At 37.4% G+C, this 20372-nt stretch overlaps 1 protein-coding gene across 3 annotated transcripts in view; it reads right to left on the bottom strand.

The window, feature by feature from the left end:
* The window catches only part of WDTC1 (WD and tetratricopeptide repeats 1), a 65964-nt gene that overhangs the window by 38739 nt on the left and 6853 nt on the right, over positions 1-20372 (bottom strand). For all 3 annotated transcript variants that reach the window (XM_081306626.1, XM_081306627.1, XM_081306625.1), the window contains 2 exons: positions 7763-7910; positions 4852-4935 (listed from right to left, as the gene is read on the bottom strand). In XM_081306626.1, coding sequence (XP_081162752.1) covers positions 4852-4935; positions 7763-7810 — 132 coding nt within the window. In that variant the 5' untranslated portion in view covers positions 7811-7910. The remainder of the gene's footprint in view (positions 1-4851; positions 4936-7762; positions 7911-20372) is intronic.

Below are 20372 nucleotides of genomic sequence, written 5' to 3' on the forward strand. Positions count from 1 at the left end.
ATTTGTATTCTTTGACTGTTTGTTCTCTTGGACTGAGTACCTTCTGCTCTCGCTTGTATCACATGCTGTTCTAGAACATTCTTTCTCTCCCTACCACCCCACCCATCTGGTTAGTTACTCCCATCCATCTTTCAGGTGTCAACCTAAACCACATTTTTCTGAGTGTGAAAGTTGTATTAAGTTCTCCCTGGTTCATCATTTTGCACTTGTTTGAATAATGTCGCAATAATATTGATCATATTGGGATTTGGTAGAAAACAATGTCTCTTGAGTATTATGTCTGATGTAAGAGTGAAGAAGTATAACAGGAGTTTAAATTGGTACAAACTTGCCAGGCATGGGGGCTCACACCAGTAATCCCAACAACTCAGGAGGCTGATGATTGCAGGTTTGAGGCCCATTCTGGGAAACTGAGACCTTGTCTCAATTTAAAAAAAAAAAAAAAAAAAGGTTGGGGATGTAGCTTAGTTAGTATTAAAACATCCGTGGGTTCAATACCCAGTACCTAAATAAATAGGTTAAAAAACTCCATGGAAGGCAATAACTCTGTACATACAAAAGATTAGAATTAATCTACATGTCTATGTAAATAAATTATGGTATGTTCATGTAACACAACACTATGAACTCATAAAAGATTAAAAATATCTTTATATAGTGATATGGTAAAATTATGAAAGTCTGGGCTGGGGTTGTGGCTCAGTGGTAGAGTACTCACCCAGTATGTGAGAGGCACTGGGTTTGATCCTCAGTACCACATAAAAATAAATAAATAAATAAATAAATAAAATGAAGGTATTGTGTCTATCTACAACTAAAAAAAAACCAAAAGAGTGGCACTGTTTTATATTTTTGCAAACCTCTTTTAATTTCTAGCATAATGGCAGATTAATAGGTTCTTATCTGCTTTTTTTTTTGTGTGTGTGTGTGTGTGTGTGTGTGCGTACTGAGGATTGAACCCAGGGGTGCTCAACCACTGAGCCACATCCCCAGCCCTTTTTTACATTTTATTTAGAGACAGGATCTCAGTTGCTAAGTGCCTTACCAAATTGCGACACTGGCTTCGAACTTGCGATTCTCCTGGCTCAGCCTCCCAAGCCACTGGAATTATAGGCATGCAACACGGCGCCCAGCTCTCATCTGCTTTTGCACTGTTTGTTGCAATGTTATTTTAGTTTGAAGAAATATGAAAACAATCCAGGCTCACAAAGATAAGTAGTTGGAAAAAGGAGAAGTATTTTAATAGCCTTTTCAGATAACTGTGTAGATCCTTTTTTGATATAATACCAAAATTTGACAAATAATAGTTTCTCTTTGTGGGGAGATTACTGGGGATTGGACTCAGGGGCACTTGACCACTGAGCCACATTCCCAGCTCTCTTTTGTATTTTATTTAGAGACTACTGAGTTGCTTAGGGCCTTGCTAAATTGCTGAGGCTGGCTTTGAACTTGTGATCCTCATCCCTCTGCCTCCTGAGCTGCTGGGATTATAGGCAGGCACCACTGCACTCAGCCAAGTAATAGTTTCTTAAAGGTTACTTAGAATGTAGAATCTGAAACCACATAAATGAATGATTGGTCTCTTGCTACATTAAAATGAATTGGTATGGGGCTGAAGATGTAGCTTCATGGTAGAACATATCCTGCATATCCTTAGCATGAATGAGGCTGTGGGTTCCATCTCTAGCACCAGAAAACCCAAATACCAAAAAACACATTGGTGGATTCTGTACTGAATCTATAAATGGGTCTCTTATATATGAATGATTTTGTTTTATCATACATTGGTCAGTTTGAAAACAGTGACTCACTGAAATATGAAGATCTTCAAATGTTAACACATTTTATTATACAACATTGCTAACTGGCTCTGTGGCACAATGAATTCTAGCCAGACCTACACTGCCCATACAACATTGCTAACATTTGTTAATATTACCATGGATCCCATCTAGAAAGTCATTCAAAGTGCCAAAAAGTTATCAACTTTAGGTGACAGATACAAGTGTTCCTATACTCTAATTTTCTCTTTTTGCTTAAAAACTCAAACTTTTTCCTTGGCAAAAAATACTGTCAGTTGTTTTCCTGACAGTTCACTTTATTCATTTTTCAAGAAAATGTCTGCCAAATACTCACTTTTGAATAATCATGGTTTTTGTCTGCTAGCCATTCTTTCTTTTAAAATATTTATTTTTTTGTAGTTGTACACAATAACTTTCTTTCTTTCTTTCTTTCTTTATTTTTATGTGGTGCTGGTACTGAGGATCAAACCCAGGGCTTTGCCTGTGTGAGGCGAGCGCTCTATCACTGAGCCATAACCCCAACCCCTGCTAGACATTCTTTTTGATGGTGTTCCATTAAAAAATAATAATAATAATGCTTACTTGAACTTGCACCTCAAGTAACTGCACAAGTGTTTTCTTCAAGGCAACCATCATGTTTCAGAATACAGCACAAGGACTTTGTGAGTATTTCGCATCCATCATATAGAATGCTACAGATTGTATTTAAGGATTGAAATTTAATAACATTAATAGTTTTTACTGCTTAACTTCCAGGGCATTTTAAGTAAAAATGGCTTTTCTGTTATCACTGCATGTGCATGAGAATGAATGATTACAAGACAGTTTGAGCTGGGCATGGTGGCAGTATACCCCGCCTGCCCCCCAAAAGACAGTTTAATATCTTGATTCTTGCTAAGGTAACAGTAGTTTAATCGCCACTCTTTTTTGTGTGTGTGTGCTGAAATTGAACCCAGGGCCTCAAGTATGCTAAGCATGCAATCTATTGCTGAGTTGCTAGTATAGACAACCTCTGTGACTCTATCTAGATTTTTTTTTTCTCTAGTCCATGTGTCTCTCCTAATCCTAGACTTCACTGGACCCTGTAACAATGACAGAATCGTCCTTGTTCCTATCAAAAGCCACGTCCTCTGCTTTTACTCTGAATCCTTCCCTACAGCCTTCCCTAGGACATTCCTGCTTCAGATATTCTGCCAATATTTTCCTCTTTCATCAACATAAACACGCTCTAATATTTCTTCCTGTTCTTACAAATCCTTCCTTTGATCCCGTAGACCTGTTTGGCTATTGACCAATTTCTCTGCTTCCTTTTGTTAAAAAAAAAAAAAGTTTCAGAGTTGTCTACACCTGCTCTTGTTGTTCCCTCACTTCCAATTCACTAACCAGCTCCTCCAATATAGCTTTTGTTCCCACCACTCCAAAAAAACTGCTCAGGTTCCCAGGTGTGGAGGTACACACCTGTAATCCCTGCAATTTGGGAAGCTGAGGCAGGAGGACCCCAAGTTTAAAGTCAACCCAAGTAGCTTAGTGAAGCCCTAAGCAACTTAGTGAGACCTTGTGTCTAAATAAATAATTAAACAAACAAATAAATAGGACTGGGAATGTGGTTCAGTGGTAAAGCACCCCTGGATGCAATCCCTAGTAAAATAAATATAAAAAATAAAAAAATAAACTAGGGATAACTTGTACAAGGCTATATAGAGCTAGTAAGTGGAAAAGACAGGATTTAAAACTAATTGTTTTCCTCTAATATCCAGTCTCTTAATAAGAATTCTGCTTCATAATACACAAAATGTTACCAATGTTAACATATAAAATGTTACAAAATGTTTATCTCTATATGGTAGAATTAAAATGATTTTGTTTTCTTCCCTATATTTTTCTATGTAGTCCATATTTTCTACTATGACATTTATTACTTCTATAATCAGCAAAACATTAAGGAAAAATTGTGATGACTACTTGATAACATGGAAAAAAAGATTGTATGTTAACTTTAAAAAGACACAAGTTTCAAAGTAAGGTATGATTAAAATTATGTAAAAATTTGCAAGAGATAAAAGGAGTTATTCAAAATACCAATAATAATTGTATTACTGAGATAGGATTAAGAATGTGATTCCCCAGGCTAGGGATGTATCTCAGTGGTAGCATGCTTGCCTAGTAGGAGCAAGGTCCTGGATTCAATCCCTGACAAAGCAATAATAATAATAATAATAATAATAATAATAATAAAAAGTAAGTAACTTCCCCAACCTTTTCCATATTACTATTAATGTAATTATACTTTATATTTTATAACAGACACAAGTTTAAGCCTAAAAGGAAGCAAAAAACAATCACCTATAATCTCATTACCTCAAGATTACACTGCTAACATTAAACGAAATTCTACTTCCTTTTCTAAGAGCAATACTGTCACTTATAAATACTAACCTAAGGAGCCAAAGAGAATTCTTACTCAACCTAGACATAACACTAAGTTGGGTACGACACCTAAAAGTTGAATTTAAATAGAATCTTAAATAAGAAAACACAATTGAATGCCTCTATGTCAGACAAAACGAAAAAGATACATTTCTAGACTAAAAGCCTGGCCCCTTTGTGGATTTGTTAGACCAATCCTGGACAAGGTGCTTGGCCTTTCTTAAACTGTTTTTAAAAATACCTACTTCCTGTTTATATTCCCATAGAAATGCTTTGAAGTGAAAATAAAAAAATGTATGTGTGCATCTAACTAAGCATTATGTGTATATGTCTGAAAATACTTTGTAAATTCTGAATTCCTATATACAGGTAAGAATCATTACAGTCTACACTAACAGTAAAAAGAGTGATATGGAATTCAATAAGCTTAGAAAATCACACAGCAAATAACAAGTTCAAAAAAAATAATTTCTATGTGACTGTGTTGATCACTAAACTGGATTCAGATTTAGCTAATAAAAGGAGAGGTAATGTATTTGCTTTTAACAATGTCAAGAGGAGTCTTGCATGCAGAAAAGAAGAGAAGGTCATATGTTTCTAGGGTGTAAACTAAATCTCTTACCTGCAGCTCTGCTTCCAGGCCCAGCCGCCGGATAAAGGGATCAGTGACATGGTAGCGCCGTTCAAAGCTCAGGGCACCTCGCTCCTGGAAATAGAAACTCATGATTTCATTGATTCAATTCAACATAATTTAGTATTTACATAATTCTATATCCAGCCCAGGATGGGCACTACAGGAAATATAAAAGATAAAGAATTGATGTATATGAGTTTGTACTACTCTTGAGCTGACAATAGAGTATAACAGAAGAAAATGTATAATGAAACACTAAATTCTGTCGAGTTTCTTTTGAATATTTTATTTTTTCAGTTGTAGTTGAACACAATCTTTATTTTATTTATTTATATGGTGCTGAGGATCAAACCCATGGCCTCGAACATACAAAGCAAGCACTCTACCACTGAGGACAACCTCAGCCCTGAGGTTTTTGTTTTTGTTTTTTTAAGACAAAAAGTAAAAGAAAAAATGGAAACAACAAATATGGAATGTAATCATATTTAGGTTGGAGAGGGTAGGTATCATATTTAGGATATATATTGTAGAAGATACATTAAGGAAAAAAGTAACCTACTGAGTTTGTACCTCTAAGTAATAGTCTATTCTTGGGGACACCCAGTCTAATGACATCTCCCAAATCCCCCAAAAAGACAAAGTTGGGAGGATTCAGGGGGAAATATACAAAATATAAAGGCTAAAACATGCACCAAGTACATGGCTCCTATACAGGCATGCACTCAGTCTTTCTAGATGATGACTATAGTTTAGGATGAATACTACTTAATTTAAAAACATATTCTAGTTTACATTTTTTAGCATTTAAAAAGCATTTTCAAAGCATTTCTCATTTCCTTTAATATTTCATGCTCAAAATCATCTTAGAGGCAAAAAGATATTATTTAACAATAGAAAACTGAGGCATAGTCTATGGTCATACCATCCATCCTGAATGTGTCTAATCTCATTTGATCTCAAAAGCTAAGCAGGGTCAGACCTGATTAGTACTTGGATGGGAAAAAAACAAAGCACAGTGACTGTCATATAGATAGTTAATTAGGACAGTGATGAGATGAAACTTCTGACTGTAGTTTGGGATTCTTACTATAGAAGTACATCATGCCTAGGCTGATTCTATTCCTTTAAACCTGGATGGCTCATACACTGCTGGTGGGACTGCAAATTGGTGCAATCACTCTGGAAAGCAGATGGAGACTCCTTAGAAAACTTAGAATGCAACCCCCACCTAACCAGTTATCCCACTCCTCAGTTTATACCCAAAGGACTTAAAGTCAGCATACTACAGTGATGCAGCCACATTAATGTTTACAGCAGGGCTGGGGATGTGGCTCAAGCGATAGCGCGCTCGCCTGGTGTGCGTGTGGCCCGGGTTCGATCCTCAGCACCACATACAAACAAAGATGTTGTGTCCGCCGAGAACTAAGAAAAAATAAATAAATATTAAAAATTCTCTCTCTCTCTCTGTCCCCCACTCTCTCTTTAAAAAAAAAATGTTTATAGCAGCTCAATTCACAATAGCTAAGCTATGGATTTAGCCTAGGTGCCTTTCAACAGATGAATGAATAAAGAAAATGTGGTATATGTACACAATGGAATACTACTCAGCCTTAAAGAGAAATAAAATTATGGCATTGGCCAATAAATGTTAAATGAATGGAACCGGTAACTATCATGCTAAGTGAAATAAGCCAATCCCCAAAAACCAAAGGCCGAATACTCTTTCTGATATGTAGATGATAACTCACAATAAAGGGTGAGGGTAGGGAAGAATAGAAGTACTTTGGATTAGACAAAGGGGAATGAAGGTAAGGGATGAGGAATGGAAATAGGAAAATAGTAGAATGAATTGGACATGACTTTCCTATGTGCATATAGATTACATGACCAATGAAATTCTATATCATGTACAACCAGAAGGATGAGAAATTATACTCCATATATGAATGTCAAAATACGTTCTACTGTCATGTAAAACTAATATGAATAAAATTTTTTAAATTAAAAAAATAAATACACTTAATGAATCTCACACACATACACACATACACATACACACACACACACACACACAAACAAAAAACACAAAACAAAACAAAAAAACCCTGGATGACCCCTTTAGTAAGGGATGACAAAGCCTGGAAGCCATCTCACTTGACTATACAGTCTTCTATTCATCTTACAGGTATCAGAGACTTTTACATATAAACTGCACAGGACAGGCTTTAGTACAGAAGAGAAGAAAGAGTCTAAGCTACACTGGGACTAAGATTCCCCCAGGTTCTACATAACATTTACAACTCAGTGGCTGCAGCAGCATAAAGAAACTATATTTACTCTTGTGTGTACCACCCAACAATCAGATGTACATGCATGTGCACAACACACAGATGGTGTCCCTCCCTCACTACACACACTGTATTGATCTCAGCAGCTGGTGTAAGCTCTTGGACAAAGGACTCTCCATATATTCCATGTTCTTTGATAAAAGAAGATGGGAAAGCATGGGTATGGTGGCATACACCTGTAATCCCAGCAATTTAGGAAGCCAAGGCAAGAGGAATATAGTTGGAGGTTAGTCTCAGCAACTTAGCAAGGCCTCAAACAATTTAGCAGGACCTTCTCTCAAGAAATTTTAAAAAGGTTGGGGATATAGCTCAGTGATAAAACACCTTGGGTTTAATCTTCAGTACCTGCCCCCCCTGCAAAAAAACAAACAAACAAAAAAAAAAAAACAACAACAACAACAACAAAAAACTATATAGTCCTAGGTCTACTGTCAACTAGCTATGTAACTCTAGGCAAGTCACCAATTTACATCTTAGTTTTTTCATCTGTAAAACGAATCTCTAGGGAAGAAAGGATCTCATACTCTGATTCAGAAGTCTGCAATGCTTACCTTGATCTGCCTACGGATGAGGTCTCTAGTAATGTTGACTTTTGCCATCTTCTCTTAATGGGTTCAACAGGAAGAAGCTATGGAAGGACCTTCAGGATCCTGGTGCATTCCAGCCAAGTCCAGATCCACAAGAAACACATTTAATTCCCTGGAGGAAGAAACATCATAAATTTGGGGAGTAGAATAAGGTGACTTCAGGGCTTGATTCAACAAAAAACAGTTCACCAGCCCATTCAATGAAATATTTCCTGTGATTTGTGTCAGAGTGGGTTGGTCCTGATCTGTAGTGTTGAAGAACCCTTGCAATGTGTAAAGGCAGGGAGGACAGAGACTCATAAGCACAGGAAACACTGGAATAAACACTGATAGACTCATGCACGCTTCACCAGAAAATTGGGGCGGGGGTGGGGATTGGATATGTGTACAAAAGAAAACACATCCTGAAAGTCAGAACAAGGTGCAGAGCTAGAGAGATGTAAGTTTCTCTTGCTCAGTTTGCACGGTGGCAGCCCATCTGAACATTTAGTTATGCTTCAAATCTCTGGTCCTCAACTTGAAGAATCAAAGACAGAACACAACTCTCTCATAGATTCACATAATCAAATAGTGGAAAGAGGAGTGTCCAGATAGTTCAACAAATGGAAGTTCCTCGAGGGTCGTGAGCCCCTTCCTACATGCCTTGCTCTATCTCTTCACCTGTATCCTCTGTAATAGCCTTAATAATAAACCTGAAATTAAAAAAAAAGTGACACTGAGTGTAATGGTGACCATGTCCAAGATTCAACCCAATAAAGAAATTCCTCTTTAACATCCTGATAGATCCACCTTTAGTCTCACCAGATTTGAAAATATCCCTGTGTTATACTGCCCTGGTTGGAAAGAACAAGTAATCCCATTTCTGAGAATTCTGCACAGAAAAACTAAAAATGTCAAGGAAAAAAGTTCCACACTTAAGCATATTCATCCAGAATTTTTTAACAGCAAAAAACAAAAATAAAGCTACAAGTTTCCAATAAAACAGGAATAGCTAAATAATGTAGTCATAAGATATTATGCAGAGATTAAAAATGTAAAAAATGCTTATATCATAGCATGCTGCTTTTTCAACAAATACATCATAGCTATGCTTTTAAAAGGTAATATAAAAAAATAGCTGCTTTGGATAAGAGTATGGCTGATTTTTTTCTTCAAATTTTCAAATGTTTAAATTTTTTTCCCTAGAAAGACACATTATTTTTTTTTTTCTTTTTTGGAACCAGGGGTTGAATTAGAGGCACTCAACCACTAAGCCACATCCCTAGCTCTTTTTTATATTTTATTCAGAGATAGGGTCTCACTGAGTTGCTCAGGGCCTTGCTAAATTGCTAATGCTGGCTTTGAACTTGCAATCCTCCTGTCTCAGCCTCCTGAGCTGCTGGGATTACAGGCATGGGCCACCGCCCCTGGCATATTAATTCTTTTTTTTTTAATTTTTTTAGTTATACATGGGCACAATATCTTTATTTTGATTATTTATTTTATGTGGTGCTGAGGATCGAACCCAGGGTCTCACACGTGAGAGGCAGACACTCTACCACTGAGCCACAACCCCAGCCCCATATTAATTCTTAATCAGTAAAAAACAAACAAAAAAAATGGAGGGAGAAAAAACTTAATATTTTTGTTTTTTGTGGTGTTAGGGATGGAACCCTGGGCCTTGCACATGCTAGACAAGTGTTCTACCACTGAGCTACATCCTTACCTACTGTTTTTTTGTTTTGTTTTGTACCCTTTTTTGGTACTGGGAACTGAACCCAGGGGTGCTTCACCATTGAGCCACGTCTCCAGCCCTTTTTATTTTTTATTTTGAGACAAGTTCTCATCAAATTGTTTAGGGCCTCGATAAATTGCTGAGGCTAGCCTCAAACTTGTTATCCTCCTGCTTTAGCCTGTTGTTGGGATTACATGTATGTGCCACCACGCCCAGCCCACCTACCATTTTTAAAGGAAGTTCTGTTTCTTGTTATTTTAATATTTTGGTCCTACTTCCACTTCTGGGCCATACAGAAGTCTACTCTTTCTTCCCTATGATAGTTCTCTGTGCTGTGAGAATGTCTGTACTACCACCAGGTCTCTCCACCAATCATCCAAGACATTAGGACCTCCCAAGGCCATTTCTGGATCTTCCACCAACCATCTGCAGATTTCTAACACACCCTCATGAAATTACACCTTTTTCACCTGATCTGTGAATAGCCTCCCTCCTTTCTTTTGGCATTTAACACAAAAGAAAACTATATTTCTAAACATTACATTATTGCAGGGATTTTTTTCCCCTTTAATGCTAAAATTTGCTGCTTGATTAGGTGTCCCCATTCAACTTGAGTTCTTTGGGGCTAATGTCTCCAAAATTGATTTTGGGGATCATAAGCTGTTAAAAAGGCATCTCTTACAGCACCTGTAAGCACCAAGAACATCCAGGAATACCAACTGAAAACAACTACATTTTCAAGATGACTGTTCTAGCGCTCTTTGGCCATCAGATAATTAATATAAGCTAGGGCTGGGGTTGTAGCTCAGTGGTAGAGCGGTTGCCTAGCATGTGTGAGGCACTGGGTTCAATTCTGAGCACAACATATAAATAAAATAAAGGTCCACTGACAACTAAAAAAAAAAAAAAAGATAAAATAAAGCTACTTAAGCTAAATACTGGCAGCAATTGTGTCTATATAATGATCAAACCCAAAACAAAAATATAATTTCACGCAATCACCAAGAATGTGAGATAAACTATATTAAAATGAAAATAACACCAAACTAGGAAGAATGTGTGACCTTGCTCAAGTCTCCCTCACAGGCATAGGAACAAAACACTGAAGGGGCCATGTATGTCACCACAAAAAGGTCCATTCCTTGCTCCTACTGTTTTCCTTGGAGAACTGCCATGGAAGTCAAGTGAAACAATGTAAATCAGAAGTTTTTGTTTGTTTTTGTTTTTTTCCAGGCAAGGGTTATAGCTCAGCAGCAGAGGACTGACTTAACATATATGAAGCCCTGGGTTCAATCCCTTACAGAAAGGAAAAAAAAGTATTTTTCTCTTAAGAATACAAATACTGGGGTTGGGGTTGTGGCTCAATAGTAGTGCACACATCTGGCGTGTGTGAGGCACTGGGTTTGATCCTCAGCACCACATAAAAATAAATAAATAAACAAACAAATAAGTAAGTAAATAAAATAAAGGTATTGTATCCATCTACAATTAAAAAATATTTTTTCAAAAAGAATGCAAATGTTTTTATCTGCTAAGAATAGTAATTAACCAAATATTATGTATTTGCTATGTGCCAGGCATTGTACTAATTCATTCATTAACTCATATATTTATTCATTTAACCAATGAATTCAAGAAGCTTCTACTATGTGCCAGATACTGTTCCAGGCCCAGGAGATACAGCAGTGAGCAAAACAGGCAGGATACTTATATTGTAACAGGAGGAAACAGACAATAAACAATAATAGAAGACTGGGGATGTAGCTCAGTGGTTAAGTGCTTGCCTAGCTGGACACAAGACCCTAGTTTGATCCCCAGTACCACACAAAAAAAAAATGAACATAAAACAAAATACCCAACACAAATATAAATAAAATAAGAAGATATCCAACAGTGAAAAATGCTGTGATGACAATGAAACTAGATGATGTGAGAATGACTCATGAGCTATTTTTAGACTCGAGGTCAAAGATGATGTAGTGGTCATTTTTGGAATTGTCTGGCTGCTCCAAACCCCTTCCCATATTTTGAGAATTCCCTATCTAATGAGTCTGGTGGGAAGCAGAGCCCCTTCCCACTATGAAGTGGGAATGATGCCAACTGAGATTCTCTAAGGCTCCCTTATAGCTAGAGTGGGTACATATGATCCACGCTATACCAACAGACCCATCATTCCTGGACCCTGAATTGGTTTCTAGTGTCACAGAGTCTGAAGACAGCAAAGAGTCCCTGCTGGGGTATAGCAATGGGTGGCTACAGTGACCACCAAGGTCCAGAGCTGCTGGTGGCAGTGGAATGCACTGTGTGAATGGTGATGGCAATAGTGTCCTCACTGGACTGGTTCTGTGAATTACTGCCCAGATTCTCTTGTACTAGCCTATTTTTTCAAGCCTGGCTCTGTGGTCTTCCTTGATGTTTTGTAAGCTTCTCTAATCCCCTTTCAATCATCAGCCAGATTTGGTTTCTGTTGCTTACAATTACAAATTCTGCCTAATACAAAGGGGTTAAGAAGATGACATTAAAGCTGACACATGAACAACAAGCAAAGAACTGGGGGAAGACAGTTCCAAAGGGAGAGTGTTAAGGCAGTGGAGGAAAAGAGGTTCAAAAATTTATAAGGTACTGGGCTGGGGTTGTGGCTCAGTGGTAGAGTGCTCGCCTCACATGTGCAAAACCCTGTGTTCGATCCTCAGCACCACATAAAAATAAATAAGTGAAATAAAGGTATTGTGTCCAACTACAACTAAAAAATAAATATTTAAAAAAATTTGTAAGGTACAATCTACCATCACCATTCTACAGATAAGAAAATAGATTCATGGTCATAAAACAATTTTCACAACATCACTCTGCTAATAATTTGGAGCTGGAACAGGGATTTGAGTCCAGGGCTATGAGTCTAAAGCCCATACTGTTAACCATTATGGCATATAACGATCTACAATAATGTTCACTATGAAAATATCCCAAAAGAGCCAACTAAATTGTCACTACTCATTAATTTTCTTACAAAATTAACTGAGTATTTATCAATCATCAAGCAATTTTTTGTTAGATATGGGGAACATTGAGATGAAAGACATAGTACATATACTAAGCGAGATCAGAATCAAAGACAAGGGGGTTTAGCTAAAATTGGCATGTGGCTTAGATATACTAAAAGGTACAAGAGAGGCAAGGCAAAACAAAACAAAACCAGACTAGCAGGAAACCACATTCAGTCAAAAGGTAAAATGGAACTGAGTGTGGTGGTGCATGCTAGAATTCCAATGACTTGGGAAGCTGAGGCAAGAAGATCACAAGTTCACTGCCAGCCTCATCAACTTAGTGAGACCCTGTTTCAAAATAAAAAGTACTGGGAATGTAGTTCAGTGCCCCTGGGTTCCATTCCCAGTACAAAAAAAAAAAAAAAAAAAAAAAGAAGAAAAAGGGTAAAATGAAGCCAGGTGCGGTGGCATACACCTGTAATCCTAGAAATTCTGGAGGCTAAGGCAGGAGAATTGCAAACTCAAGGCTGGTCTCAGCAATTTGTGAGATCCTCTTTCAAAAGGGCTGGGAATGTAGCTCAGAAATACAGTACCCCTGGGTACAATCCCTAGAACAGCAAAAAAAAAAAAAAAAAAAGCAAAGTGGAAATTGGGATTTATAACAGAGTGAAAGGCAGAGACTTGGAAAAACTAAAGTGTAAAATTCAATAATTCAATACAACTAATATCTAGCTAGCATTCTGATGAAGTTTTTTCTTTTTTTAGCTCCCATCCTGAGAAAAAAAGGATAATATAATAGCAGATAGTTTGTCCTGAACCATGGCCTACCTTCTCCCTTCACAAGGAAACAGAAATTGAGTGTCTTTCCACAAACTTTTTACAGGCAGACAAACATAACTGGGAACACATCTAAGTGGATATTATTTAAAAGAGTCACACCAGGAGGGAAATACCCTTAAATCTATGAAGGGGCAAAACTAGTTTTATACTTCAATCCAAAAGTATCTTAAACACAAATAATTAGATCAATAACAATAGTTATTGGATGATAAGGAGATTTAGTCACGGTCAAATTTTAAAACATGATTTTAAGGGGGGTTCTTGAAGTAGTGAAAAATTTAGATATGGAATGAGAGACTTGGAATTGATACAAGGAAGTTACATATATGATTAAATAGTAGAGAGAACTACATCATGGGGATTTCTCTCTCTGGTGTGGTATGCAAATTACATAATGTTCAGTTCTGCTGAGAGGCAAAAAGGCTGAAATTAGTGACTTTGAGAATTCAGAAAAAAATTTTAAAAGTGCTAGACTTTGAAAATATAGCTGACACTGGGTGTAGTGGCTTATTCATGCAATCCCAGCTATTTGGGAGGCTGAAACAGGAGGATGAAAAGCTGGAGGTTAGCCTCAACAACTCAGCAAGATCCTATCTCAAAATTAAAAAAAAAAAAAAAAGGATTAGCATGTATGAGGCTCTGGGTGCAATCCCCAGCACTTGGAAAAAAAAAAAAAAATGAGTGGTAGAGCACTTGACTAGCATGCTGCAGGCCCTGGATGGAATCCCCAGTATTTGTGGAGCACACGTGCGCGCACATACACACACACATACAAGAAATAGAAAAAAGGAAGGAAGGAAGGAAAATACAGCAGAGAGGGCTGGGGATGTGGCTCAAGTGGTATCACGCTCGCCTGGCATGCGCGAGGCCCAGGTTCGATCCTCAACACCACATACAAACAAAGATGTTGTGTCCACCAAAAACTAAAAAATAAATAAATATTAAAAGATTCTCTCGCTCTCTCTGACTCTCACGCTCTTTCTAAAAAAAAAAGAAAAGAAAAGAAATACAGCAGAGAACATGTCAAATACAGACCATTCTCTTTAAAGAGAATTCATTATGGTGCCAGGCATGGTGGGGCACACCTGTAATCTCAGAGACTTGGAAGGCTGAGGGAGTGCAAGTCATGGCAACTTACTAAGGCCCTAAGCAACTTAGTGAGACCCTATCCCCAAAAATAAAAAGGGCTGGGAATGTAGATCAGTGGTAAAGTACCCCTGGGTTCAATCTTCAAAATCCCACCCAAAAGAGATCACAATATAGTTGTCCTTAATAGAATATCAGTGGCAGCAACACCATCGTAATCAGAGCTATTGAAAGACTTTAGTCCCTTTTTCGAATAGGAAATTTAACTGAATTAACAATAGGAATAACAATGACAATAAATTTAGAAGGAATAACATGGAATAATGAATTAAATATTGTTTATACTATTTTTTTCATACATATTAGAAGAAAGCACAAAAATGACAGCAAGGAAATAAATTAAACATATGAGAGTAGAACAAGGCACCCTGGAAATCACTAAAGGAAAATGGGGACCATGACAGGCCACAGGAAATGTTCAATGCGTATTTTCTTCATTCTAAGGCAAACACAGTTAATTTAATATATCCTGATATTCACACTTAAAGCCCTAATACCACTGAGGGCTAAACTGTTTACAGAACATGAAAGCTCAACAAAAATTTCTTCAGCTAGAGTACAAAGGTTTAAGAATAGCATCTTCGGGCTGGGGATGTGGCTCAAGAGGTAGCGCGCTCGCCTGGCATGCGTGCGGCCCAGGTTCGATCCTCAGCACCACATACAAACAAAGATGTTGTGTCCACCGAAAACTAAAAAATAAAAAAAATTAAAAAAAAGAATAGCATCTTCTATAGCTTAGGATACTGCAGGCCAGCTCTAACAGGTACTCAATGAAAAGCAAGAAGAAAGATAAATGTCTGAGCTAAGGATATGACAAACATAAAAATACTATGGCACACAGGAAAACATAATATTATAATAAAAATATGAGCTGCTATGCAGATGTTAGACCTCTGGTATTCTGTTCCTGGAGCTCTAACATGCCTAGTACTTTAGCCTCATCTCTGTCACAAACTTTCATTTTAAAACTGGAAAACTCTCTTCTCTGAACATATCTCTGCTATTATGAAGAATGTTAATAACAGTATATAATATTCACTGGGCATAATGGCATATGCTTGGAATTAGCTTCTTATGAGGCTAAGGCAGGAGAAATGAAAGTTCAAGGCTAGCCTGGGCAATTTAGCAAGACACTGTCTCAAAATTAAATAAATAAAGGGCTAGAGAGAGAGAACCCAATGGGAAAGTACCCCTGGGTTCAGTCCCCATGTACTTAAAAAAAATTCAATTAATTGCTTAATTTGGAGGAATTTATCTACTCACAATGCAAAGGGTACCAATAATATAATAGCCTGAGGTTAATAAGCCTTAGAACAAAGCCCATCCACAAAGATTACCTATCTGGAACCAAGGACTGAATGGTAATATTCCAACAAAAGGAACCATCCATGCCATGTGTGCCACAGTCCTATCTGGATAATGTAACAAAAAGAGAATAGACTTCAAATACTGAGGTATCTGGGGGGCCTGAATTCCAGCCCTTTCAACATGCCAATTAGGCAAGTTATTTAAGTTTTCTGAGTTAATTAACGGCTGGGCACGGTAGCACATACCTGTAATCCTAGCAGCTTGGGAGGTGGAGGCAGGAGGATCGCAAGTTCAAAGTTAGCCTCAGCAATTTAGTGAGGCGCTAAGAAACTCAGTGAGACCCTGTCTCTAATAAAATACAAAATAGGGCTGAGGATGTGGCTCAGTGGTAGAGTGTCCCTGAATTTAATTCCTGGTGCCTCCGAAAAAAAAATTTTTTTCTGAGTTTTAACTTCCTCATTTGTAAAATGAGTCTGTTGTGAGAAATAAATTATCTATGAAAGTGTATAATAGGGGCTGGGGATGTGGCTCAAGTGGTAGCGTGCTCGCCTGGCATGCGTGCGGCCCAGGTTTGATCCTCAGCACCACATACAAACAAAGATGTTGTGTCCGCCGATAACTAAACAAAAAATAAATAAAAATTCTCTCTCAAAAAAAAAAAAAAAAAACTTAAAAAAAAGAAAGTGTATAATAGTATCTGGATCACAGTAGGTGCTCAAGAGATGTTAGCCAAATATGAATTTTACTAAAACTCTTGTTATATATGCTCAGTAGCATAGGTTACATTTCTTTCTCATTTCCCTACCAGAAACAATGAGAATTCCACTGTAGTATTGGGCAGGGGGCAGTCAGGGCAGGGAGTATAGTCTTTATCACCTGTGTTAGCTTTGAAATGCAAGATCAAAAGCAAAATGTGACTTGTTAAAAACAAAGATAGGCCACACAAAAATTTGTGCAAGAATGTTTACAGTAGCAATATTCATCATAGCCAAAAGGCAAAAACAACTGCCTATTAAGCAATGACTAGATTTTTAAAATGTGTACATACACATTTGTTATTTAACTGTAAAAAGTAATGAAGTATTGATACATACTAAACATAGATGAACTTAGAAACATTATTCTAAGTGCAAGACTATATATTGTATGCTTCCATTAATATGAAATGTTATTGGGGAGCATTGTGGCATACACCTATAACTCCAGCAGCTCGAGAGGCTGAGGCAAGATAGCAAGCAAATTCAAGGCCAGCTTTAGTAAGGACCTAAGCAACTTAGTAAGACTTTTTTTTTTTTTTTTGGTACTGGATATTGATTTCAGGGGCACTCAGCCACATTCCCAGCTCTATTTGAATTTTATTTAGAGACAGGGTCTTATTGAGTTGCAGCACCTTGCTGTTGCTGAGGCTGGCTTTGAAATCGTGATTCTCCTGCCTCAGCCGCCTGAGCAGCTGAAGACCCTGTCTTAAAATAAAAAATAAAAAGGGCTGGCAATGTAGCTTAGTAGTTAAGCACTCTGGGTTTGATCTTCAGATATGTGTGTGTATGTGTGTGTGTATGGTGGTTGCGGCTATAGCTCAGTGGCAGAGCACTTGCCTAGCATGTGTGAGGCACTGGGTTCGATCCTCAGCATCACATAAAAATAAACTAATAAAGGCATTCTGTCCATTTACAACTACAAAAAAATTTTATAGGGCTGGGGATGTGGCTCAAGCGGTAGCGCGCTCGCCTGGCAAGCGTGCGGCCAGGGTTCGATCCTCAGCACCACATACAAACAAAGATGTTGTGTCCGCCGAAAACTGAAAAAATAAATATTAAAAAAATAATTCTCTCTCTCTCTTTAAAAAAAATTTATAGCCATCTTACTGAGTATGAAGTGGTGTTTCATTGTGGTGTGAGGTTTTTTTTTTTTTTTTGAGGTGAAAGAATGTTTTAAAACTATGGAGGCTGGGCATGGTGGCACATGCCTGAATACCCAGTAACTCAGGAGGGTGAGGCAGGAGGATGGCAAGTTTGAGGCCAGCCTCAGCAACTTAGCTAGGTCCTAAGCAACATAGTGAGACCCTGTCTCTAAATAAAAAAGAAAATAATAAGGGCTGGGAATGTTGCTCAGTGGTTAAGCACCCTTGGGGGTTAAATCCCAAGTATCAAAAAAAAAAAAAAAAAAAAAGATAAAAAAGCACACCTCAGCCTGGGGATGTGGTTTAATGGCAGAATATGTGCCTAGCATGTGCGAAGCCCTGGGTTCCATTCCCAGCACATTAAAAAAAAAAAGGAAAAGCCCACCTCAAATGGTTAAACATAGAATTAACACATGACCTAGAAATCCCAATCCTAGGTATATAACCAAGAGAACTGAAAACAAATAGCCATACAAAAATTTATACAGGAATGTTCATAGTAGTGTTATTTATAATAGCCCCAAAGTAGAAACAACTCAAATGCCCATTAACTTATGAATGGATAAATACAATGTGGTATAGTCACATAATGGAATATTATTTACATAAAAAGGAATGACATACTGGTTTATACTACAATATGGATAACTGGAAACATTCTTTTTTTTTTTTAAGAGAGAGTGAGAGAGGGAGAGAGAGAGAGAGAATTTTAATATTTATTTTTTAGTTATCGGCGGACACAACATCTTTGTTTGTACGTGGTGCTGAGGATCAAACACGGGCCGCACACATGCCAGGCGAGCGTGCTACCACTTGAGCCACATCCCCAGCCCAACTGGAAACATTCTAAGTACAAGAAGTCAGTCACAAAAGACAATGTGTTAAAAAAATAAGTAAAAAATAAATACATAAGTGATTTGTTTATTTTTAAGATGATTAAAGCAATGTATTATATGATTTCTTATATAAAATTTCAAGAACGGGAAAACCTATAGAGACAGAAAGTAAATTAGTGGTTGCTTAAGGCTAAAAGAGGAGATGAGGATGATCGGTGGACAGGTGGTAATATCTTAAAAGTATGTGTTTCTCAAATATATGAAAAGATGTTCAACATCATTAGCAATTAGGGAAATGAAAAATCAAAACTATACTGATATTTCGTCTCATACCAGTCAGAATGGCATCATCAAGAATATGGCGAATAATAAATGTTGGAGAGGATGTGGAGAAAAAGGAACACTTTTACACTGTTAGTGGGATTGTAAATTATTGAAATTAGTATAGAAGTTCCTTAAAATACTAGGTATGAAACAACGATATGACTCAGCTATACCACTCCTTGGTAATAATCCTAAAGAATTAAAGTCAGCATACCATTGCAATACATGCATACCCATGTTTATAGCAGCACAATTCACAATAGCCAAACTATGGAACCAGCCTAGATATCCATCAGCAAATGAATGGATAAATAAAATGCAGTATATATACACAATGGAGTTTTATTCAGCCACAAAGAATGAAATTATCATTCACAGGAAAATGGATGGAACTTGAGACCATTGTGTTAAGAGAAATAAGCCAAACTCAGAAGGTCAAGAGACATGTTTTCTCTCACATGTGGAAGCTAGAGAGGAAAAAGGGAAAGAAAGGTTGGGGGGGGGGTGAACGAATGAAAAGCAAAGAGAAACCAGTAGAATGGAGGAAGGCGATCAGAAGGTAGGAGAAGGGAAATAGAAGAGTGCTGGGGAGGGATACTGGTCAAATTATACTGTGATACTGTGTGCATGTACTAATGTGCAACAACAAACCCCACCATATGTACAACTATAACGCACCAATAAAAAAATGTATAGAAAAAAAATATGTGCTTCTTTTTTTGAGTGATGGAAGTGTTCTAAAATGAGATAGCGATGAGGGTTGCACAAACTTTGCGACTACTAAAAACAGCTAATTGCATACTTTTTTATGGTATGTGAATTATATATCAATTATTAAGAAAAGCCCCAAATCTTTTTTCCTTTTCTCTACCTCAAAAATCACAACTTACATATAAAAAGAAAATTCACTTCTTATCCTTTCCTCCTGTCTGTATTCTACCTTGAACGGGAGGAGTATGTGGCTTCTGTTCCTTAAAAAACAAAGCATCCTGAGGGCCAGTTCTTCATCTCATTCATCTATTAATCCTCCTAGGTCTCCCAGGAGTGATGAATTTAGCAGGTACTAATAATGATTACTGAACTGTTCCTTAATGAATAACAACATGACTACCTTGCATACATTATAATAATTTTATTCCTATCACAGTGCTCTTGTTCATACTTTTAAATTGCTTCAGAACTATCCTGTGAGGAATCCATAAAGCTATTATTATGCCCACTTAACAAGGGATAACTGAAGCACAACATTACATGATACTGAGGAAGAAGCACTGGACTGGGATCTGGGGTCTTGTGCTCCAAGCCAGCCTCTGCTTTTAACTGGCTGTATGACCCTTAGTGAGGCATTTCATTCTCTGTCTCTTTTTCCATCTGTAAAATGCAAGGATGACTCAGATATGAGCTACAAAACTCCTTCCAATAACCCTCTCCTATGATTCTAAGGAGATATTACTATTTAGCAGCAAATAGAAGAGAGAATTTAAATCATCTGTATTATTTTCCTCTGGACATGTTGCCT

Source organism: Spermophilus citellus, assembly GCF_964194105.1.
Source record: "Spermophilus citellus genome assembly, chromosome: 9".
NCBI classification, from domain to species: Eukaryota; Metazoa; Chordata; class Mammalia; order Rodentia; family Sciuridae; genus Spermophilus; species Spermophilus citellus.